A 25,450-nucleotide genomic window follows, 5' to 3' on the forward strand; every position below is an offset into this window, starting at 1 on the left:
AAAACCCCATTGCAGGTAATTCTCATTTTTATAATACTAATTTAAAGAAAACCTAATTGATGGCTATTGGACTATTAAATTGGCGGTGTTCCGTAGGGTTAAGGGCATCTTGAAGAGAAGTGTTGCATTTCATTTAGAAAGTGTTTCATTCGGCATGCTTTTTCTTAAATAATCTGGATGGGAAAAACCTTTAAATTTAATGCATGTAGTTCATAATAACTAATCATACAGCAACGTACCATAGTCACAACTGATAGTTTCTTCTCTAAATTGTCGATGAACAGAGCTAGCATGAAGGTAGAATTAGTAGTACATCTTTGCAGAGGTGATTCCTTCAGTAATTCAGCCAGAGGTTATGCGTCTATTACAAGAGTGGTCAAGGTTCTGTGGCCTGCAATGTGCAGGTCAGACTAAATGATCAGGATGGTCCCTTCTGACCTTAAAGTCTGAGTATATTTGAAGAGCAATTTAAAGAAGTTTGCTTTACAGCTACTTGTTTTTTTCATTCCCTTAATTAAGAGGCACAAACTGCTTTGTGCTGATGTGTTGGAGCAGATTGTTATAAATCCATGTAAAGTCTTTAGCTCAGCTACTAAAAACCAACAGTAGACTGACTTGACTTCAAGAGAGAAAAAAAAAATCATCTGATGCTGTGCCAGGAGGGCAAAATGAAGAAGGATCACATTCAAAAGTATTGTATGTTTTACAAAATAAGTCATTATGTCCATTAGTCTTATTCAGTGCTACAATCTTTTTAAACAGGGAATGGCCAAATCCAGTGCTATTGAAACAGCCAGAAGAATGCAATCTTAATTTGCCTGTATGGGACCCAAGGGTTAGTGTATTATTTTTTCCCAGTATAAATTACACTGTACAGTAGAGTAAAATCAACTGCTTAAAGAAACCCAGGGACACTTTATTTTTAGATTATAAATGAACTTAATGTGTGGATATTACGATTTCTTTTTGGTAACTTCATCTATAATTCTTCCATACTGTGCAGAACATAATTAGTTCACATTCTGTGAACTACATTTAAACTCCAGATTTCTCAGTAACTATGCTTTTTGTCCAACTTCAGCAGTAAGTGATCTAAATAAATGCTTGCTAAATGCTTCCTGTACAATTTTTATATAAATAGATGCATACACTAAAGCAGTTTGCTAGAACATAGATCACACTTCTTTACGACATTTCACTGTCTGGGTGATTGATTAACTTATTTTCAAAATTGTATTTTAACTGCTGTGGTATATTTGTTGTAAATTTTGCAATAATATGTCCTTTGTGTTTGGACCAAAGGGGAATACAAATATTAAATAAATAAATAAATAAAACTAACTTTGCCTTTCTTTCAGTTACAATAATTTTGACCTCTCTACTTCGTAGCATCTTCATCATTTATATTTTTCACTTTAAAAGATGAAAAACATGCAAGGACTCAGAGCAACATCCTATGCTAAACATAAAACCATTATTATTTAAGGTGTAAATAGGGGGTATTGTCAAATAGGAAATGTACTATTTCACCAATTGTGAAATGTTCTTAGGGTTCATCTTCGGGGCGGGAGGGAGCTAGTGTGAGCACAATAGGCTTGAAATCTGTACTGCATGACCTATGTTTTTAAATACATTTTCCGCTTGCTTTGACAAAAGTCTACATTTAAATAACGTCTGGGTTGTGATGTAAAGTAAGATTAAAACAATGTTCTTAAGTCACCCTATTGTTCCTGTTGTAGGGATTTGAGGTCAGTGTGTGATGTTACGAACCATATGTGCTGTAGTAACTAAACAAAACAGGGTAAGTTAAGGACAGGGTTTGAACCTTAACTTCAAATTTACAACCTGACAAAACACAAGATCACTAGCTTAACGTTATTTAAATGTGATTTTGTCTTTGCTGTTTCCTTCTTTTATTTCCCCATGTGCTGTTTTTTAATAAAGGATATGTTAACGACAAGTGCTGCTTCCCTCAGGATGCCCAGAGCCTTTCCTCTTAGACTGGCTCTTTATTTTCAGTAGTGTTATAGGAATAAATCAGACATCATATTTCAAAGGGTCTCAAGACAGCTGTTTCTCTGAAGGTATCCAAGATGCTCAAGTGGTAACGAGGTACCCGTGTTTCAGTATGATCACAGGCTAGCTTCCATTGCAGATGTAGTAATAAATTCACCACTAATCTATTTCAGTTGGTATTTTTAGCTTTAAAAACTACCCAGTATCGATAGTGAGGCATGCTGATAGTTTATGATCTTCTCTGTTCCATTTGAGTTTGGAATAACTTCCACAATGTAATTTACCTGTAGGAATATGCAGACAAGATGTTATCCTTGAGTATTCTCAACTTCTGTGCACAGTTGTTCAGTCTAATTTGTATATTAAGATCTCATTTGTTACATTGGAATTTAAGATTCATTTTAGCAAAGAGAGAATTCCAAATTTTTTTATTTTGTGTGTGCTTGAAGAAAACTGATTGGCTGTTGTTATATATAGGTAAATCCCAGTGATAGGTACCATCTTATGCCTATAATTACACCAGCATACCCACAGCAGAACTCTACCTACAATGTGTCCGTTTCTACACGGATGGTCATGGTTGAGGAGTTTAAACAAGGTAAGTATTATCTTATGCTCTTATATATATTCCAAAAGACTTTAAAATAATTCCATCATAGGCACGACATTGTTTTGGAATAATTAGTTGACAACAGGCATCCTTCCTAAAGCAACTGAATCAGTCAGTGTTCTTTACTTCATATTTTGTCTGTAACTTGGAAATTTAATGGAATATTTATAAATATTCCATTTTTTCCTTCCAGAAATTGATCATTATTAATTGGAAAGTAGCATTCTCTGTAAGTGGGAATCATACCCTGATAATTGGTTCTTTCTAGGCTGTTCCAGTGGTCTTACAGTCTGCATTACCATGTGGAGGACTGCAGTGCAATTCTGTCTTCTTTGCTGGCATGCTAGTGGTGCTAAGGAGGCAGTATGTTAAGCTTTCTAAGAAAATTAGGAGAATGGTACCTTGCCTCAGTTGAGTTAAACCTTCTGACAGTCAAAGGACATTTACTGAGACAGTCTTGGCCAGGCAAGGCCTTGATGCACATGGGGAAATACTGATAATTCTCATCAGGGTGTTGTGCTCACTCTCCCATTTCTAACAGTCATCTGTTCCAACACATAACCCTCATCCCAAAGAGGATTTAAGCCCTATAAGGAAAACCTTTTCCTTTCCTTCGTGGGTTTAGCACATTTCCTCTGTGGCATGTTCAGCCTTATTCCAGGAAAGTGAACAAGAACCAGAAGAGGATAAAATCCTCTGGTGGTATAGTAGAGTTTTGCAATACAATAATCTGGTGCAATTAAGCTTGTAAGAAAATTTGTAACAACGCACACTGAGTAGCTGATGACAATACATATAAAATACCACTGGGAGCAAAGTTTGTTGGATGAGACGACCATTGGATTAAAAGAGAGCAAATTAGCAGTTAACTTGAAATAACCTTTGTTTAGTTTATGGACTGTTTTTGTGGATACTTGGTGTGGATCAACTGTGTGAAAAAGATTTAAATGTGTTTTTATAATTCAGGTCTTGCTATCACAGATGAAATTTTGCTGAGTAAGGCAGAGTGGTCCAAACTTTTTGAAGCTCCAAACTTCTTTCAAAAGTACAAGTATGTATTTTATGGCATGGCAGACATGTTTAAGTTTTTTATCTTTACACACACAAAAAGAAATGGTACTTTTACAGACAGGCACTTGCATCAGTAGCGTTAAGTATGGTTGAACACTTCCATTAGAAACCTTTAAAGTGCTATATCCTTAAAATAAAATTAAAAAAAAAAACTTGAAAGTTCTCCGTTTTGTTGGAGGGTTTTTCTCCTGGTTAATTTTGAGATTAGTTTTGCAGTACTTTCATTTTTTTTTATAAGGAAGAAATTTAAATAACATGATTATACTGCTTTTTTTTCTTTTCCATAGTATAATTGATCACCCTAATAGACCATGATCAGATATGCAGAACGTTACTGGAGAGCTATAGAATTAGTATGTTAAAACTAGGATACTTGAGTTAGAAGTTGGTTTGACCAATTGCTGAATGTTCCAGGTGGTGGTGGTGAGCTGCTATTGTTGATAGAGAGAACCCAAAATCAAGTCAAGTAAAATGAAGTCTGCCTCCCCACAAACTATTTTTTTGAGGATATTAGCCCTGGAAAGTAGATATTTAAAACTCTTCCACTAGAAAGATGCATTTCTTTTACCATAATGGTAAACAACATACATTTTAATAATAAAATATATCCTTTAGTACATCTGGCAGCTCAATCGACTAAAGTTTTTACCAGTTTTTCCTCAGTAAGAAATAAAGCTGATCCAGGCTTCAGAATATATTCATCCTTATTGCAGCTAGTTTATTTCTAACTGCCATGTAATGTTGTTACATTAGGGAAAGGGTTGCAGAATTTTTATCCTTAAACATTTATTTTTAAGAGAAATCTAGGAAATGAATTCTTGAAGCTTAACTGACATTTTAAGGGTTCCTACTGGTATGTTGTGGTTGTAGGGGAGAAGCTTGTTTAAATGTGTACTGGATTTGCTGAAAAATGTAATTAATAATAAATACAGATTATTAAAATATATGGACTACATTTTATTTGCCCTCAATTTTGTTGGAGACCCACTTTTGGAGTTAAGATTAAATATTTTCTACAATTTTGTTCCTGTTTTGGGTGGTTATGTATTAATCTAAAAAAGATTGAAATATACAGTTTTCCCCCATTAAAAAAAGACTGATGACCATCATAATGTGTCTGTGTTTTGTTTCTGTATCTTTTGCATGATAAAAGCTTTAAAACACCTGAACAGCTTTTATGTTGTATCTTGGAGATTCAATTTGAAAACTTTTAATGGACACAGTAAGGTGATTTCATTTTTTAGAAAGTGAATTTTTGTTTTCACTCTGTTGTTAGCGCTGCCCTCTAAAAAGGCTGAAAGTACATGTCCTTTCAGTTTGCCAAATGCTCTCTCCCAATTTTGAAGATAACAGATGCTAACAGGGCTGAGTTGACTTGAAATAAGACCTATTTAATATAGTTTTATATCCTGGCATGTGCATCGGCATCAATAATTACAGCAGCACATCGGTGGATGTAGTCACTGCAAGCAGTGAGTGCACAAGCTTTGTAGGTTCTACTTAAAATGACTGACTTTCTAATTTCTTGACAATGGAGTGGTACACCGAAGCCTATTAATATTCAGAATTGGGAGGACTTCGAAAGTAATAATTACAATGTATAAAGAAGGAAATATTGGTCTTTTAAATTTTGATTAGTTACTTTTAATAACTTTAAATACAAGTGCATTATCAGTAATAATAAGAAACTTGTGCTACTTTGGCCAAACCTTTTGATCTAAAAACTAGATTTCTTTCAACCTTGGTTATTATCCTTGTACAGTTCAAACCTCTTATTGCTGAAACTTTAAAATGTTTGGTGCTTTACAAGACACAAGATGACATGGTTCCTGCCTTGAAGTTCACCTTTTAAAATAATATCAAACCTGTTTGACTCTTACCCCATAAATGCATAGATTTAAATGTGTATCACTATTAATGAGAATTACCTTGGTAAACAATACATCAACAGCAGAATAGACAGTTAATTTCTCCCAAATGAATTTTTAATTTAAGTGAATTCCAAATATTCTAGTGAACTTCGGGGGTTACTATATATCCTCGATTGCAGGGGATTCAAAATAGAAAAGATTGTCTGTCTGATTTGTCTGAATAGTTGCCAATACTTCAAATTTGAGAGGCCAAAGTTCAGGCTGTTTGCACTTTTTACTGTTTTCATTTTCTAGATGGGAGAACTGTGTTAAGGAGACAACAGAAAACATCACATTTGGACTGTGTGCTCATACAAAAATTAACAAACAAAAAGTTACCAACATGGTGTAACATCTGAATATAGTTACATGACAAAGTGACGGACTCTTTCCATGTTAGCGTTTTAAAAATAAAAACTGTATGGTAATAAAATACTCTCCATATACAATGACTTTAAACACATTGTACAAACTTCAGTAAACAAAATCAGTTGTAGTAAATAAAAAAAAAAATAGGAAACTTTAAAGGAGTACTTTACTTATTAATATATCTTGTGCATATAATAAGACTTTACATTTATTAACTCAATATAACTAAACCTAGATTTGGAGAAACCTTATTTAAAGTAGGCAAGTCCAGATAGGTACCCTCAATTGTTCATTATAATATTTTTCCAAAACGTTCTGAATAAGAGGCACAATAGGATATATGGCTTTTGGCTTTTTATGTGATTATGAATATTAAAAATGGAGTATAGTTCACTAAATCTTCATTCCGTAGTCTTGATTTTTAAAAAATTGCTCAGGAAGAAGCATAATGGAGGAAAACTCAAATGTTTCTGAAAGGAATATACTGTACTTTCCAATAGTGATGTCACTGCTAAAAAAAATTATTGTAATAGCTGGATTATTATTTTCTTCTAACCTCATAGTAAAGCACCAAAGACATTGTAAAGTTAAAAGAATTATGTAAGAAAATCAGGGATTGAAAATTACAATAAGATATTACTTGCTATTAGTCATAGGACTCATGACAACTTTTAAGGTCCAATGTTTTGTGAAGCACCAGTGGCTAGAAACTAATACTCTCACTGGAAAGCTGGAAATACTCGATATCCTGTGATTAAATTATTTCTCACCCTGCTATGCAACACAAAATCCTACCTTAAAAATCACAAAATTCTGGTTATCTTGAATTCGCTTCCTTCTCCTCCTCCTCAATTCCAACCTGCGTTGGACAGTTAGACTGTCTAAACAAGGACAGTTAATAGACTTGAGTTTATTTAAAATCCGAATTTCAGTTACTATGGTTTAATTGTTTGAGATTTATAATCAGAATATGAAGCATCCTTCACTAACCAATCAAGGGTTTTAGATTTATCAAGCTGTTTTCATAGAATTGTTCTTAAAAGCCTTTAAAGCTCGTTTAAAGAGCAGCTTCCAACAAATCACTAGAAAATGAAAGTTTTTAAATACTTGGAAATATGTCCACTTCACTATAAAAATCTTTTACCAGTAAGGTTCATTTCCCATTTTGAGAGATCCTGTTGGTGTGTCAAGTAGAAAAATTTAAAAAAATCTAGTGCTCATTAAGCGGAATTGGTATTAAAATTCCATAACAGTATAAAATCAGATAATGTAGTAGTAAGATTTAAAAGAACCTTATTTTCTGCTTCAGGTGCATGAATTTTTGTGCAATAACATTGTTGAATTTATGGAACAGCACTTTGAAAAGAATCAGTTGTCTGTAACTGTGACACTGCACATTTCTAAGTAATGTTTTAGTTCTGTGGAATTTAAACAACTTATTAGTGGTTTCTCTCAAGTATTTTTTAAAAAACTGATAAAATTGTTTTACTAAGACAGAACATTTATTTGCATCAGGTGCTTCATGATAATATTAACATAACCAAATGAATCTTATAGTAAAATTTCATTTTAGCCACTTTTAAAAGAAAATAAATTTCTTCCTCCCTTCCCCTTTTCGTTTCTTAAAGTACAAGCCTTTGAATTCTATTAGTCCAGAATACTTTTAGCCCATTTTCCCCCTCATACCTAGGTAAGGTATGTGTGTGCATATTGATTGATCTGTTGGTTTTGAGTTACTTTTATAGTGACTTGTGGACTGCAAGTTTCCCTACAATTTTGTGGAATTGTATCACAATGTTTCACTACCTTGCAATTTTCTGGACAGAAGGTTTTGTGTTTTGGTTTTTTTTTAAGTTAGTGGATGGATAAATCTGTGTGTAACCATGAAATACACTATGATGTAGCCCCTAATCTTACTGGCCTTAAAGAAATTAGGCCCCAATATGGAAAAGGTTTAGGTATGCATTAATTTTACACAGTAAGTAATCCTATTCAGTGTATAAATTTACCTGTCTAAATCTTTGCAGGCTTAGGTCTTAGGCATGTAGGGTGCAGCTTTTGAGATAATTTTACAAGATCTTCTTGAAATTATTATTCCATTAATCTTTTAAAAATAACCAAAATATAATTCATTCCTCGTCTTTAAATGAGATTTCCTTGCCTATCCACCTCCCTTGAGCTTAACTGTTCTTGTTCTTCTTCCTTCATTAAAAATACTTTGGATTTTTATGCAGTTAGATTTTTGACTCAATATATTGAAAACCTGTGAGTATAGTAGATTATTCTAGAGTAAATCCTGAAGTCTCCGATTAATGGGGAGAGGAAAGACACGTTAGAAAACTTCAGGAAAAATTGTTTGGAAAGCCTCTTAAAGTTGACACTACTTGTATTACATTTCATCGCTATATTTACCTTTTTGATAAAATGCTCAAACCAGTGTGTCAAACCAGTCATCTAGTTATATCTTGAGAAATAAGATAATTGTGATTAGAACACCAGACGGCTGCACTCTGAATATTTGTTTTTTATTTTTATATCTTTTGCTTCCACAAAGTGAGTAGCCTTCTGCAATTGGCGGTTTAAGATATAGTCGCACTTAGTTGAGATTTTGGCTTAAGTGCTACTGCATTGCCATGCATTTATTACCCTTTTGTTGATATTAATGCAGCTGTGGACGTCAATGTGAGTTGAATTTTTTTTGGAAAAAATATCTGTTAATATCAGACTCCTCTGCAGCCTCTTGTAGATTGTTTAAGCTCTTTATTATAAGGTGCATATTATTTTTAACTGTTTATTTTATTTTTCTGTCTGCATTTGTAGCTTAAACTAATAAGGATGTTAATAACTGTGAATGTCCAGTGTCAGACATAAATAGAATAGCCTGTTGTCTTTATCTTCAAAGGCATTACATTGTACTTCTAGCAAGTGCACCAACAGAAAAACAGCGACTAGAATGGTGAGTATCATGCATGCTGGTTTTTTTTAATTCCCCAAATTTCAATATATAAAATAATTTTATCCAATCAACCTGAGATGTAAATGAACAAGTAAAACATATATTATGGAAAAAATTAGGTGAAGATTCTGTGCTCTGGAATTAAATAGATGAAGACAATTAATGATGTTGCTCTCTTTCATTAATCTAGAAATTCATTAAGGAAACAGAATGAAGGAGAATATTATTGGCTGCAGTACGCTATTTAAAAGGACCTGCAAAGGTTTAAAAAGATATTACCTTGAGTTTTATGATGTATGGAGAAAGCCTGAATAGCTAGATCTCATTCCCTCTCCTCTGGTTTTTATTTGGGGTTCTCCGATATTTGAATTCTCTCACCTTAGTTGAAGCAGCAGAGATGTTGAATCTTCAACAAATACATCTTTTTTTTCACATGTTTAGGCATTAGAGTAAAATAGCTTTTAAAAACAAAACAAAACCTTAATCTGAATATAAATTCATTCCTCTCTCAATTTTCTGCCTTCAGCCTTTCCTGGCTAGGGTATTATTTGATTTCTGAAGACTTACCAATGCATAGTAACTTAATTACTACACCCAGGAAAATCTTTCATTGTTGGTGTCATTTTTGGCACAGGCAGTTTGGACAAGGTCATCATGACTTCAAGATAAGATGTGGAATTCCACTAAACAAAGCTATGTGGCTTTGTTGGAAAGTAATATTAGGATATTGGTCTGGAGTGAGCTTGTCTGGACGAGTATTTAGTTACTTGGTATTTCCAGATATTGGTTTAACCAGAACATTTTGGCTTTTTCCTCCCAGAAGTCTGTAGTTGTATTTCAGGTATTTTTAAATTGCCACTTACTAGTAAGTGGGTTTTTTTTTTTTTTTTTTTATTCATTTAGGGTGGGCTTGGTGGAGTCAAAAATCCGAATTCTAGTTGGAAGCTTGGAAAAGAATGAGTTCATTACACTGGCTCACGTGAATCCTCAGTCATTCCCAGCACCCAAGGAGAATCCTGACAAGTAAGCCAAATCCTCTCGCTCCTTAATGCAATAATTGAAGGACATTTTATGCAGATAACTGAAAATTTACAATTTACATTATTCAAATCATTTACTGAAATGGATGAACATTTAATTAAAAGTAAACTGGACTAATGACTTAAGTTGTCAGCAATTATTGGTAAAATCTGGCATCCACTTACATAAAAATCACTTGGCTAGCGCACAGATACTTTTGTAGCAGTAGGAATACCTTAATGGAGTGATACAACTTCACTTATTAGCACAGTATATAGTGTGCAAAGTTGCCATAATACTAACCTTGGTATTCCCCTCTTGTGCTGCAATTGTCTGAGTGACTATTACCAAAGTCTGTTGTTATGCTTTTATTAGTAGCACTCAGTCAAGCAAGAGTCGCAGACTCAGTCTCTTATTGATTTCATTATCAGCCTAAATGACAGCTAGTTAGATTTGGAGTTTTGAAAAACATCTATAGCTAATAGTTTTTGTTTTTTTAACTTGCCAGTGATTGTTTTAGGAAACACTAATGTCTTGTACCAGTAGGAAGAGAGCAAGTGCATGTTTCAAAACTGACGTTAGGATGTTTGGCAAGTTCTGATTCTGTTGTTTTGCTTTCCAGACGGTTAGGACTGTGTTTTGGGCTTGGTTGGTTGATTTTTGGCCAGAAAACTGCACTTGACCTGGTGTTTTCTGTGTGTCAATTGCCATAGCCAGATTAGTGAGAGGTTATTTATGTCAAGTCTGAGGTTGTGAAATAAATTTTTGTGAACAGTTCTAACATGTATTTTTGCAGGTATAACATTCTGACTTTGTGTTGTCGGTAGCGTGCAAAGCATTTTCATATTGAATTTAGCTTTAAAATCAGTGCTCATTTCATTATGAAATATCTACAGAAAGTCCACGTGACCTTCTGCACAGGCTCTTCAACAAGGCAGTGGCTTCTTGGATTGGGCCCATTGGTGGCTCCTGTAAGCATAATTTAATTGCATGCCCAAAAAGTGAATTTGGGCAAGAGTATTTATAACTCTGTCTAAAATTAAGAAATTACTAGATAGAAATTAATTGCAATTAAGCAATAATAGAATACCATTTCTTTAAATATTTTGGATGTTTTCTACGTTTTCAAATATTTTTATTTCAATTACAACACAGAATACAAAGTGTACAGTGGTCACTTCATTTTTTATTACAAACATTTGTACTATAAAAAACTTCAATTCACCTCATTGACGTACTGTAGTGCAATCTCTTTATTATGAAAGTTGAACTTACAAATGTAGAATTATGTAAAAAAAAGAATAACTGCACTTAACAATAAAACAATGTAAAACTTTAGAGCTTACAAGTCTACTCAGTCCTCCTTCTTGTCCAGCTAATCACTCAGACAAACAAGCTTATTTACATTGGTGGGAGATAATGCTGCCCACTTCTTGTTTACAGTGTCACTTGAAAGTGAAAACAGGCGTTAGCATGGCACTGTTGTAGCCGGCATAGCAAGATATTTACGTGCCAGATGCACTAAAGATTCATATGCCTCTTCATGCTTCAACCACCATTCCAGAGGACATACGTCCATGCTGATGACGGGTTCCGCTTGATAAGGATCCAAAGCAGTGGGGACTGACCCATGTTCATTTTCATCTTATGATTCAGAAGCAGAAAGTTGATTTTTCTCTTTTGGTGGTTCGGGTTCTGTAGTTTCTGCATCAGTGTGTTGCTCTTAAGACTTCTGACAGCATGCTCCACACTTCATTCCTCTCAGATTTTGGAAGGCACTTCAGAGTCGTAAATCTTGTGTCTAGTGCTGTAACTATTTTGAGAAATCTCAGATTAGTATCTTTGCGTTTTGTAAAATCTGTCGTGAAAGTAGTCTTAAATCAAACAGCTGGGTTGTCATCAGAGACTGTCATAAGGTGGAATATAGGTAAAACCACGGAACAGGAGAGACAATTGTTCCCCTCCACCCCCCCACAAGGAGTTCAGTCACAAACCTGCAGGGCTCAACTAGTGTTTCTAGTTTTTGCAGTTTTTCAAAATCCTTATCTGACGGTACTGATAGATTGTGCTTTTGAAGAGCTAACGTGCATGTGATAGTGGCTTTATTGCAAAGTAGGCGCTGAATCATAGCCAATGTGGAGTTCCATCTGGTTGAAATATCTTGTACAAGAGTCTTTTCTTTCTGTCCATTTGCAGCTTGTTGTATTCCTAGCTCTGTACCGTTATCTGGGCTGTGTTTGAAATGGCCCACAAGTTTTATGTTTTGCCAGCATGTTTTCAAAACCACCATCACTGAGCGTCACTGTAATGGATCAATGCATATCATGTGTTCAAAAGGCAAGTGACTGGCTGCTGCTACCATTTTATGTGCAGTCAGTACTAATTGTTACCTTTTCTTGAATATTCCATTCTTTCGCAACATCCATGAAATGCTCTGCACATGCTTCAGCATAATGTCTCTCTTCAGTATGAGTTACTGTTACAGCAAACAACTGCAATGTCCAGACAACATCAATAAGGTGTGCCATGACATCCAGATAGCTGTGATTGCTCAAGGATGTCCAGTAATCACCAGTAAAAGCAACAGCCAGTGCATTTTTCAGAAGCTCCAACTTTGTAGTCTTCTCGTTGTCATATAGATCATTTATTCGTGATGCAATGGTTCCTTGGGAGGGCAAGGTGTATGACTGATTGGAAGATGCAATTTGAATAATATCTCTTAGCCCTCTGACATTTACAATGTTGAGTGGTCTGCAGTCCATAGCTATCCACTTTGCAGTAGTATTGGTTAAGGTGTTGTACTTTGTTTGATTCATGGGCTTGTAGCAGTTCTGAAACTCTATAATTGTACTCTGTCATGGCTGGCTGGATTAATTTCTGGTGATGGGTTATCTGTAGCACAAGAGCCTGAAGCAAAAGCATGCTTAGAACGTAGGTGTAAGTGCAGACTTGAAGTGCTTCTGTGATATTAGGACTCGGCCATGCAATAGCTACAGATAAGTCTTTTTAGACAAAAAAACATTTGGAAGTATTTTAAACATAAACTTGCCATTCAAAAGACCTGAACTGTTGTTGCTTTGCTCTGATATTAACTTTTTCTGATATTTAATCACTCCAGATCATGAAAACACAGTAGAACTGTCAATGTCTAGAATAATTCAATAAATTCTTCTATATAATCAGTACATTAGTGTCCTTTTCAAAAGAGTCTTTGCCATGGATATGGAAAGATTTTTACCTCAGGATTAACATTCAGTCGGGGACTGAATTGTGCAGGAGGCTTTTTTTAATTCTGCTGCTGCTGGGTTAGCTTTTTGTATACTATTTTGTATGTGTCCTTTAGAGGAGTCTTGGCTTTTTGAAGGGGTAAAATTTTTTTATCCCAGAAAGTCAGTACTCTGGAGATGAGGGGTGTGAGTTATGCACGAGAGGTGAATTCTTGATGCTGCTCCTGTTGAGGTGGGTTTCTGAGGTCACCGGGTTCACCTCCTGTCCAAAGAGAGTTTCATTTTAGAAATCTGCATTCGGTGTTGGGGGAGGATAGGAGAGGGGGGGAAGTAAGCAAAAATTTGTGCAGGAGGAGAGTCTGGGAGGGCAGGGGGTGACAACACAGAGTAGCATGCAATAACTTGTGCTGGAGGAACGTGAGGGAGGTGTCTTGCTGCTGCTTCTGGAAAGGTGGCTTCTGGTACTGGGCTCGCCTCCTTTTACTGAGTTCGGTGGGCTCCCTTCAGCTGACTGAGCCTTCGTTTGCAAGGGGGGGGTGGATTTTACCTCAGGGACTCGTACTACGGGGGAGGAGAGGCTGGTGCAGGGAGGCTGAGCTCACCAGGCCCATGTTCTGTATTGGGTACCCCTGGAGCGAGTGGCTGGCTTGAGGCAATGGGACACGACGCAGAGGGCTTGGTCCCGCAAGTGAGGAGCCGGCTGGGCACAACAGGGCGCAGGCCAGCTAGGGTGACAATATGTCCCGTTTTGGCCAGGACAGTTCCCTTTCTCAGCTCTGTCACAGCCATCCCTACTTTTTCACCAAAACTGAGCATTTGTCCTGGCTGCAAGGCAGAGCAGAGAGTGGTGGCTTCTGCACAGGGGCCAGCTGAAGGCAGCACTGCCTGTCAGCAGGAAAGCGGAAAAATTTGCTGTTGGCAGGCAGTGCTGGCTTCAGAGCTGACCCCTGTGTGGCACAAAGCTGGCCAGGAGCAGGGGAGGGAACTGGGGAGGCTGGGATTCAGCCCCAAGTGCAGTCGGTATGGAGCTCAGCAGGCATGGGGGTGGGGGTCAGCCCCCGAGCTCAGGCAGGGGCCAGCCCCAGGTGGCCCAGGGCTCGGGCGGGAGAGGGCAGGAAGGGTCAGCCCCCAGCTGCAGGCGGCATGGGACTCAGGAGGGGGGTGAGCTTCCAAACTTGGAGAGGCAAGGTCATCCGCAGCTGCAGGTGGCACAGGGCTGGGGTGGGGTCAGCTCCCAAGTTCGGGGGAGCGTGGGGGTCAGCCCCAGCCATGGACGGCACAGGGCTGGCCTGGGGGAAGACCCCACCATGGGCAATGCGAAGCTTGGGGGCAGGAAGGCTCAGGTTCAACCCCAGCCCTGGGCGGCACGGGGCTGAGGGGGAGAGACCCTGCTGTGGGCAGTGCAGAGCTTGTGTGGGGCTCAGCCCCGGATGCAGGGGGTTGGTGAAGGCGTGGGGCAGGTGGCTGGGACGAGCCCTGCAAGTGCAGGGGTGGCTCGGGTGAGCCTCTGGCCATCCTGTTTTTACTTTTAAAAAATACTTCTCTGCTGGAGCTGGCATGAGAACCATATCTTTCTGTGAGCCTCTTCTCTTTTCGCCCGCCCTCTGGTGGCTTCGTGCGTTACTGCATCTGACCTGAGGTAGGTTCTTCGGAGCAGCTGATGCTGCCCCCCCCGATTATCTGAGATTAACGTGCTTTTAAAAAATTAACGTATTATTTATGCTGTTCATTAATCACACGCGTTAATGGCAGTTAACTGGCAGCCCTAGAAGTTACCTGTTCAAAGTAGTTACTAACAGATCCTCTTGAAACAGTGCTGAAAATGGTCTGACTAATGGTGTAAATGTGTCAAAATTATTTTCACTTACGGAAAACTTATTTGAAATTAGTTTTGCTCTGCCTATACTAAGTCCATGTCCATGTTCACACTACAAACTTATGTCTATTCAAGTTACATCTGCATACAGCCAGCCATTTAGTATGTCACTTGTGCACATGCGTGCTTGGCTCCTTATGTTGGCAGTACATGTACTCGCCAGTTCATGTTTGTTTTTGATGCAGAATGTGGTGTACCCTGGGTAGGTATCCTATTGTGCAGCCCACCATCATCCAGTGCACTGTCCTTTGGGGAGATTTGGCAATGCATGGTGTCATAAATATAAAGGGAAGGGTAAACACCTTTAAATCCCTCCTGGCCAGAGGAAAAACCCTTTCACCTGTAAAGGGTTAAGAAGCTAAGATAACCTCACTGGCACCTGACCAAAATGACCAATGAGGAGACAAGATATTTGTTGGGGGTGGGGAAACAAATGTTCTCTCTGTCTGTGTGATGCTTTTGCCAGGACCAGAGCAGGAATGCAGATCAGAACTCCTGTAAAGAGTTAGTAAGCAATCTAGTTAGATATGCATTAGATTCTGTTTTGTTTAAATGGCTGATAAAATAAGTTGTGCTGAATGGAATGTATATTCGTGTTTTTGTCTTTTTGTAACTTAAGGTTTTGCCTAGAGGGATTCTCTGTTTTCAATCTGATTACCCTATAAGATATTTACCATCCTGGTTTTACAGAGGTGATTCTTTTACTTTTTCTTTAATTAAAATTCTTCTTGTAAGAAATTGAATGCTTTTTTCATTGTTCTTAAAATCCAAGGGTTTGGGTCTGTGTTCACCTATGCAAATTGGTGAGGATTTTTATCAAGCCTCCCCCAGATAAGGGGGTATAGAGCTTGGGGGAATATTTTGGAGGTGGGGGGCGTTTCCAAGTGGGCACTTCCCCTGTTCTTTGTGTAACACTTCGGTAGTGGTGGCATTTAACCTAAGCTGGTAAGAATAAGCTTAGAGGGTCTTTCATGTAGCTCCCAACATCTGTATCCTAGAGTTCAGAGTGGGGAAGGAACCATGACACATGGTAGGGCCAAAACAAATCACCCAAGGGGTGACTGGGAGCAAGGGGTCAACTTCTCCGTTCGCAGCTGTGTCCATCCCATAATGTTATCTGTGTCCCATAGTTTTTGTACCTTTTTTTTCAAAATCTCGCAAACCTGCATGGCCCTCCTCATTGTTCACTATCTCTGACAGAAGCATAGATCCTGCACAACTCTGCATTATCATCATGAGTGTGGCAAGCACAGGGTGCACGATCCTGAAGTATTTGCAGAGCTTCAGGAAGAACTGAATCAGTGGGGATCATGGCATTTCCTTCGGGGACCGATTGCTATGGGACATAGTGATGATTGATTCAAGATTGTTGGTGGAGTTCATAGAGCAGCTGTAGTTGGTGGAACACTGCTTCTGGGTCTGAGAAACAAGCACTGGTTGGCGGGATGGTATCATAATGCAGAATTGGGATGAAAACCAGTGGCTGCAAAACTTTTGAATGCATAAGGTCACATTCCTAACTCTGTGTGCTAAGCTTGCCCCAGCCTCTGAGCACAGGGACACGAAAATGAGAGTTGTACTGACAGTGGAGAAGTGAGTGACAATCACACTGTGGAAATGTGCAAAGTCACTTTGCTAATGGTCAGTCAGAAATTAATTTGGAGTTGGGAAATCCACTGTAGAGGCCATTGATGCAAATGTGAAGAGACGTTAATCACTTCCTACTATGCAGGACTGTGGCTCTAAGTAATGTGCAGGACATAGTATGAGGATTTGCAGCAGTGGGGTTCCTGAACTGCAGTGGAGTAATAGACAGCACACACCCCTATTTTGGCACCAGACCACCTTGCCTCTGAGTACGTCAAGAGAAAGGGCTACTCTTCTATGGTTGTGCAAGCATTGGTTGATCACTGGGGATGCCTCACTGACATCAGTATGGACTGGTCAGGGAAGGTGCATGGCATGCTCTCATCCTCAAGAATATGGGACTGTTCAGAAAGCTACAAGCGAAGACTTCCTTTCCCAGCTGGCAGATTACCATTGGGAATATTGAAATGCCAGTAGTGATCCTGGGGGACCCAGCTTACCCCGGTTCATGAAGCCATATGTTGGCCACCTCAACAGCACCAAGGAACAATTCACATACCAGCTCAGCAGATGGATAATGACAGTTGAATGTGCTTTTGGTCATCTGAAGGGTTGTTGGCGTTCTTTACTCACAAGATTGGATCTCAGTGAGAAAAATACCCCAATGATTATAACTGCATGCTATGTCCTTCATAATATGTGAAGCAAAGGGGGAGAAATTGCCATCCAAATTGAGGGCAAAGTGGAGAGGCTGCCTGCTGAATTTGAACAGCCAGATACAAGAATTATTATAAGAGCTCAGTGCAGCGCTATACAACACATGGAGGCTTTGAAAAACTATTTTCACAGTGAGAGAGTAGTGTGTAGTATGTTCTACCTGGCCTCTGCCCTTTTGTGGCCAGGTAAGAATTGTGTGGTGATTGCTGTATGTGTAGGAATGTAACATTATCAGTGCACCTATTTATTTTGTTTGTGAATGATCCTCTGAGTTGTATGACACGGTGCAGATAATTGGTTTCTTTCAGAACTGCTGAGCTTCAGCATATGCGGTGAACTAATAAAGATTATTAACAGAATTTTATTCTGTAACAAAATCGGTGCCCAAAAAAACATGTAATTTTAAAACAAATACATAAAAAAGTTAATAAAGCTCAACGAATTAAGAGAACAACCAGATTTCTTCAAGTGATAGTCCCTATATATATATATATATATATATATATATATATATATATATATATAGGGACTAGTTTCCAAATATGGCTGCATATGTGCCAGAACCAGAAGGTTTTCCCTACCAGTGTCCATTGATATACCGTGCATCTCCTCATGTTCACAGTCGAGGGCATAATAGGCCGTGTGAGTCGACACCTCTCCAGTTCTCTCTTACTGCTGCAAGTCCTGTTCCTTTGCGTGCTTAGTTTTTACTAAGAGAGTGACTTCTTCCATTGTATATAATTATTCATAGTTCTTTGCAGTTCTTCTTGTAGTTGGTGGTAGTTGCATTATTAGTAGTTAGTGGTAAGTTAGCTGGTCATCCCTGTTCAGAGACAGCCCCTCCCTCTGGGGCCTGTGCCCGTGTCCCAGGATTCAAGAACTCTGTGTCCTGCCTGCGCTCCTTTTCTGAGCAACAAGCACTGGAGGGGTGTCTGTTCCCTTAGCGACAGGTTTCAGAGTAGCAGCCGTGTTAGTCTGTATTCGCAAAAAGAAAAGGAGTACTTGTGGCACCTTAGAGACTAACAAATTTATTAGAGCATAAGCTTTCGTGAGCTACAGCTCACTTCATCGGATGCCTGTATAAGTTTTTTCATGAAATTGATAGATTTCCACTCTAGCTGTAGCTCACAAAAGCTTATGCTCTAATAAATTTGTTAGTCTCTAAGGTGCCACAAGTACCCTTAGCGAGGCTCATATCATGGCACGGTATTGGATCTGCAAGTTATTTCTGCTTTGGACCTGAGACACTCAAGATCGCCACTGAACTTATGAAGGGGAAAGAATTCATGTTCACTATAGATATATACACACCAATCATAGCTTTCATGTGTTTGTGTAGATGAAGCTTGTGATTGTCTTTAATGTCCCACGGGGTGGAGTGGTAAGAGTAGTGCTGCAAACCATGATGCCACATGGAATGTTGGGGGGAGGCGTCGTCAGGATTTTCTGGTATTGAGTTCTCAATGGGTTGCAGGGGGAGGCAAGCCCAAGACTGTTGAACATGCAGGTTCACCAGTGTCTATAGCATCTGTTTGCTGCCTGAGAAACCCCATTATGTCCTGGTGCATCTCCTCCTTTTCCTGCTAGGACTCCTGGACCTTTCTCCTCTTCACTTGCTCCTTCTGCAGGCTATCTTCAATGTTCATTCTCCAGGTCCTGTGTTCATTGTCCCTTGCAGTACTGGCTTGCAGGATCTCATTGACCATGTCATCCTGAGTCCCCTTCTTTCTCCTTCTCCTCCTTCTCTGGCTCAGGTGTTCCACAGGTGTGGAGGGGGAGACCCTGAAGCCACAAAGGCAGCAGAAGATAAAACAAAGAGGTACCATTGTCAGTGTATTCATTACAGAAAGCAGAACATAGAATGCTGAACTCACTCCTCTTGCTTCCCTAAAGTTTTAAGCACTACATTTTCACTTCTGTTTGGGACTGCGTGTGGACGGCACTAGCCATGGTGGGTATGGCTGCCAGAGGTTGGGGAAATGAGGAGGGAATTGCTTGGTTGGTCAGAAGGCAATAGCACTGAATACTGGCACCATTTTCCACAGGTGGTGGTGATTTTAGTTGATATCTAACTCCTGAGGGTAACAAAGGCAGAGAGAGCACAGCTGCTGCTGGTGTCCTGAAGCTGCCTTGGCCTATGTGCTGGTAACCTGCGTACTACAGTGGTGCCTGCTGAAGTTATCACTGAGTGTCATATGAAAAAAGAAAAGGAGTACTTGTGGCACCTTAGAGACTAACAAATTTATTAGAGCATAAGCTTTCGTGATGAAGTGAGCTGTAGCTCACGAAAGCTTATGCTCTAATAAATTTGTTAGTCTCTAAGGTGCCACAAATACTCCTTTTCTTTTTGCGAATACAGACTAACACGGCTGCTACTCTGAAACCTGTCATATGAAAGTGTTCTACCATGGAGCAAGAAATAAGGCAGCCCTCCCTCTAAACCTTTGGCTGAGGATTACAGAATACCTCCTTTGAAGTTTCATCGAGAGATCTCAGGAGGATTCAGAAGACATCCCTGTGTATATAAACAAACTGCCCTGCATGGCATGCCCCTCCACCAACTCTACAGGGGAATGAAAAAGCTGATAGCAACTCTACCCCTCTTGGTTGAACTACTACCTCTTCTAGCATAAGGAAATGAATGAATAGTCAAAATACTGTGCTCTGCTACTTTGGGGGTGCCATCCATGTAACTGAAAATTTATCTATATACTTTTACCTAAGATTTCTTCCCCTGAATTGGGCTCACCTGTGCTTGAATGGCTGGTCTGTGATGAAATCAAAAACAGGTTCTGGCTCACTGCACCGCTGGAGCCCCCAGTCACCTGTTTCCCATAAACCTCTTCCTTGTCCACCATCGTATCTTCCTCGCTATTCATGGCAGGGGCTTGTGCCTCGGGCTTCTTGGAGGTATCCATGGAGCTGTGGGTGGCTGGGGGGAATCTCTGCGGAGTATGGCATGTAGCTCTTTGTAAAGGCAGCAGGTCTGCAGCTTTGCACCAGCTGGATTGTTGATCTCCCTCGCCACCTGCTATGCCTGCCGCAACTTCTTTTATGCGGCACTGCTGCTGGTCACTGTCCTACTCCTTCTCCTGCATCCCCTGAGCAATCTGCTCATAGATGTCAACGTTTCTATGGCTGTTTCAGAGCTGTGCCTCCACAGCCTCTTCTCCCCACAGGCCCAGGAGATGCAATATCTCCTGTCTACTCCAGGCAATTTGTAGGGATTTAAAGGGGAGTGCAGTTCTGGTCTCCATGATTCCCTGACCAGTGACGTTCACAATGGTGACCAGAGCAGTTAGTGTGGGTCATTGTGGGACAGTTTTGGGTCGACATAACGAATGCTGTGTCTGCATTCGCCATGTTGATCTAAATACATTGACTCTATGCCACTTGGAGAGGTGGTGATGCTGTGTTGGTGTAATGGTGCGTACAGTGGTGGGAGACTAATTAGAGTGCAGACACATGCACAACTAGGTTGATGTAAGCTACCTTGCGTCAACCTAACTGTGTAGTGTAAACCAGGCCTAATAGTTAAACCGTGTTTGTTGCTGGTTTTAGGAGAGTTACTGCTGACAAACTTTTCTACCAGTGGGTTAATTTCGAAGTGTAAAGAAAGTCTGTACATATGAGTAGGGCCCTACCAAATTCACAGTTCATTTTGGTCAATTTCATCACCATAGGGGTTTTAAAAATTGCAAATTTCATGATTTCAGTAATTTAAATCTGAAATTTTATGGTGTAACTGTAGGGGTCCTGGCCCCAAAAAAGGAGTTGTGGGGGGGTTGCAAGGATATTGTAGGAGAGGTTGTGGTACTGCTACCCTTCCTTCTGTCTGCACTGCTGGTGGCAGCGTTGGCTTCAGAGCTGAGCAGCAGGAGAGTGGCAGCTGCTGGCCGGGAACCACCACCAGCAGAGCCACCACCAACAGCCGCGCAGAAGGATGGGATGATATGGTATTGCCACCCTTACCTTTGCGTTGCTACCTGCAGAGCTGGGCCTTCAGTCAGCAGCCTCGACTCTAGCTGCCCAGCTCTGAAGGCAGCAGTGCAGAAGTAAGGGTGGCATGGTATGGTATTGCCACCCTTACTTTTGTGCTGCTGGCAGGGCGCTGCCTTCAGAGCTGGGTGCCTGGCCAACAGCTGCTGCTCTCTGGCCACATAGCTCTGAAGGCAGTGCAGAAGTAAGAGTGATGATACTGTAACCCCTCTCCTCTTCCCCCCCCCCCCCATAAACTTGTGATCCCCCCACAACTCCCTTTTGGGTCAGGACCCCTGATTTGAGAAACACTAGTCTCCCCTGTGAAATCTACATAGTATAGGGTAAAAGCACACAAAAGACCCGATTTCGCAGTGGGAGACCAGATTTCATGGTCTGTGACGCGTTTCTCATCGCCGTGAATTTGGTAGGGCTCTAAATATGAGCCACAACGTTCAAGCCTGGATTCCTAAAATTTTGCTCTTAAATTCCTTTGAAATCAGTTGGATCTGGCCTTGGTCTGAACCAGTCTTTATCAGTCTGCCAGTGTCTCTTCCTAGATTTTTATACTTGATAAAGTAAAGATGCTTCTTGAAGTGTTGGGGAGTCTTCTAGGACTAGTTCAGTTTACAAATTTCCAGGCTATCCAAATGGATTACACTTTATAGTCAACCCTCAGGGATATTTCAGTACCTTAAAGATCAAAGCATTATACCGTATTCAAAGAATTCTATACCGCATATTTAATAAATTTCTATCACAAATTTGGATGTGGAAACATCAATGAAAATGTGACTTATCTCATGCATTGCTCAATTAGTATCTGTATGGTTCTTTTAATTTGTCATTTAGGTTTTATGTCAGCTTCGGCAGACCAGTCCCTGCATTCTTTTGTTAAATAGTTCTCAGACCCATATTCTTTGAGGATTGTAATGACTAATCACTCTACGAAGAGTGAGAGGAGATGTATAAAAAGTAGTGCTTAAAAAGAGCATGTCTGCACTTACAGGTCTGCAGCGGCATGGCTGTACCTGTGTAGCCGTGTCACTGCAGCGCGAGTAGTGAAGACTTTCTATGCCAACGGGAGAGTTCTCTCATAAGCCTTAAAAAACCACCCCGGTGAGTGGCAGAAGATGTGAGCTTATACCTGCGTGACTTATGTCGGGGGGGGGGGGGTGGAATATTCATACCCCTGAGCGACATAAGTTTTGCTGACAAGTGGTAGTGTAAATGTAGCCTTACTTGTAACGGTAGTTCTTTGAATAGATTGCAGATAGATCCATCACAGCATCTTCTTTCTCTGGAATTTAGGCTCTTTAAACAGTAACCGGGGGGGGGGGGGGGGAGAATGAGGACAGTTGGAGCCAAGATCCCTTTATCTGCCTTTGCTTTGATGTGTGGATCCACACAAGTGCATGCATTGCTCCTAACAGTTGCCCTTTGCTAGAGGATTCTGAGCTTACATGCCAAAGCATGTAGTGCAGGGATGGACAAACGTTTTGGCCCTAGGGCCACATCGGGGTGTGAAACTGAAAGGAGGGCCAGGTAGGGAAGGCTGTGCCTCCCCAAACAGCCTGGCCCCTGCCCCCGTCCGACCCCTCCCACTTCCCGCCCTCTGGCTGCCCCCTTCAGAACCCTCCACCCATCCAATCTTGTCCCCTGACTACCCCCTCTTGGGACCCCTGCCCCTAACACCCCAAACCTCTGCCCTATCCAACTTTCCCCTGTTCCCCATCCTCTGACTGCCCCCACCACCACCGAACCTCCACCCCATTCAACTGCTCCCTGTCCCCTGACTGCCCTCCCGGGACCCCCTGCCCCATATCCATCCCCCTGACCCCCTTACCATGCCGCTCAGAGCAGCATGTCTGGCAGCTGCGCTGCCTGGCCAGAGCCAAACATGCTGCTGCTCTGTCCTGCATGAGCTCGTGGGGGAGGGGCCGGGCAGGACGGTCCCGAGGGCCGAATGTGGCCCGTGGACTGTAGTTTGCCTATCTCTGATGTCTTGAAAATCTGTGTAGGCAAACTATAATTAAAGGCAAGTAACTTTTCTTGTTAACGTCTGAAGATTTTTATGTAAACAGACTAAACTTGAAACTGAAAAAGGAAAACGTAAACAAGTATTTTGTATTTGCCTTATACCTTTTAAAATATGGCTAATAACACTGATTAGTAGGTAATATGAAATTGACTTTTTGTTTTACTATTATGGTTTAGTAGGAATTCTTAACAGTTGGATTTCTGGGTACTTCAATCTTGTTTCATGCCAGTTGAGCATGTAACCAACCACATTATCAAATTTTGCACCAGTGTTACAAACCACGTCATCTGAGTTTTAGATTAAGTAACTTAAATTCTTTCTTCTTCTGATTATTATACGATTCTTTTTATATAACTTTTCAGGGAAGAATTTCGTACAATGTGGGTGATTGGTTTAGTGTTTAAGAAGACAGAAAATTCTGAAAATCTGAGTGTTGATCTTACATACGACATCCAGTCTTTCACTGACACAGGTAAGCTTGGCTTCTCTAATGGCTTGAAATTAATTCGTTTGCGCTGAATGTGTAATTATGTGGCCTTTGTTTCAAAATATTCTACCATGGTTCTAGATGGAAGGATATAATATAATGGTTGTATTGTTTATTGGATGTATAGAAAATTAGTAGCAAAACTTTCGTTTAAATGGTTTCAGTATGTTAATTCTGGATACATTTGCAGGACAATCAACTAGGCAACTTTACATTTGGGACATAACTGATCAATTTGGTCATAAGAATTTAATTTTTTCATAAACTGTACCTTATTTAAGGCATAATTTGCAACATACTTTTCACTGAAAAAGGTAAAACTTTTTAAATGTTTCTTATTCAACATAGTAAATTACATGGCTTTAAGTGATAGTATAAACATTTATACTTAATCAACAAATGTGATGTACGTATGTTAAAATCTAATGGAAAATGTATGCTTCAGTGTAAATCTTTTTCCATGTTTATATCTGTTACTAAAACAGATCAATAGTAGAACCTAGGCAACATACCTTGTGCATTGCAGTTAATCCAATATGTTGGAGCTCATACTAACTAGTAAGTGCAGTTCATTCCTTGTGTTGTACTGACTATATTCAGAGATAAGGAGTACTTGTGGCACCTTAGAGACTAACCTATTTATTTGAGCATAAGCTTTGAAAGCTCATGTAGCTCATGAAAGCTTATGCTCAAATAAATTGGTTAGTCTCTAAGGTGCCACAAGTACTCCTTTTCTTTTTGGGGATACAGACTAAGACGGCTGCTATTCTGAAACCTATATTCAGAGATGATACACAACACAAAAATAAACAAGTCATGCTAACTTCACAATCTGTTTAAAATGCTTTTGACAAACCAAAAAGGACAACATTGGTGGAAATTTGCAACATAACATCTGGAGAGTAAAATTAAGAATATTGCAGTGTTCTGTGGAAGATTGATTAGATGTATTGGCAGTGTTGTTTTGACAAAGGTTTAAGTATAGTTTCATAACTTCCATACTGTGTGCAATAAAGAATTTCTTAACTAACCTCTGTCTATGGATTCCCAAGTTGAGGCTTATTTAGTGAATACTATGAATTTGGCATACAGTAATATAGTCACAGTAAATGGTAAATGTAAAATGTGGAAAAGTATCTTAAACTGGACTAAAATAATGTTGTAATGTAATCAAGTTGACTTAAATAGAGGAGGGAGAGAAACCACACACACCCACCTCCCAACATGAAATGCAAGATTCAGCCATTTGTAAATGGACCTCTGGATTTCCAACATAAAAATGTTTAAAAATTAAAATCTCTAAACATTAAACTGGTTTGATTTGAGATATTTGTGTAATGACTTGCATTCTGTCATCCCTTCATTACTCTTCCCTTTGTTTCCCTGACCTTCCCCCTTTTTTTTTTAAAAAAAAAAAGGCAATTTTATTAAGATTTCATAAATTTTTTGAAGGGTGTTTGAAAATCTTGGTGCTTCTATGTGCGGTTAACATCGTTCTCAATCAAAAGAAAATTTCCCTCTCCCAAAACCATGAATATAAGCTACTTGATTAAAGATTGCGAGTGCTACACTCCTTTGATTTGAC

At 39.6% G+C, this 25,450-nt stretch overlaps 1 protein-coding gene across 6 annotated transcripts in view; it reads left to right on the plus strand.

Moving 5' to 3' along the window:
* Positions 1-25,450, plus strand: part of PAPOLA (poly(A) polymerase alpha) — a 94,135-nt gene that overhangs the window by 41,536 nt on the left and 27,149 nt on the right. For 3 of the 6 annotated variants that reach the window (XM_038406480.2, XM_043516342.1, XM_043516343.1), the window contains exons 10-15: positions 763-835; positions 2,494-2,614; positions 3,593-3,677; positions 8,879-8,932; positions 9,836-9,955; positions 23,741-23,850. In XM_038406480.2, coding sequence (XP_038262408.1) covers positions 763-835; positions 2,494-2,614; positions 3,593-3,677; positions 8,879-8,932; positions 9,836-9,955; positions 23,741-23,850 — 563 coding nt within the window. Of the gene's footprint in view, positions 1-269; positions 686-762; positions 836-2,493; positions 2,615-2,894; positions 3,678-8,878; positions 8,933-9,835; positions 9,956-23,740; positions 23,851-25,450 lie in introns of those variants that run through there. The other 3 variants (XM_043516344.1, XM_043516345.1, XM_043516346.1) reach the window with 3 other exon arrangements.

Source organism: Dermochelys coriacea, chromosome 6, assembly GCF_009764565.3.
Source record: "Dermochelys coriacea isolate rDerCor1 chromosome 6, rDerCor1.pri.v4, whole genome shotgun sequence".
In the NCBI taxonomy this organism is placed as follows: Eukaryota; Metazoa; Chordata; order Testudines; family Dermochelyidae; genus Dermochelys; species Dermochelys coriacea.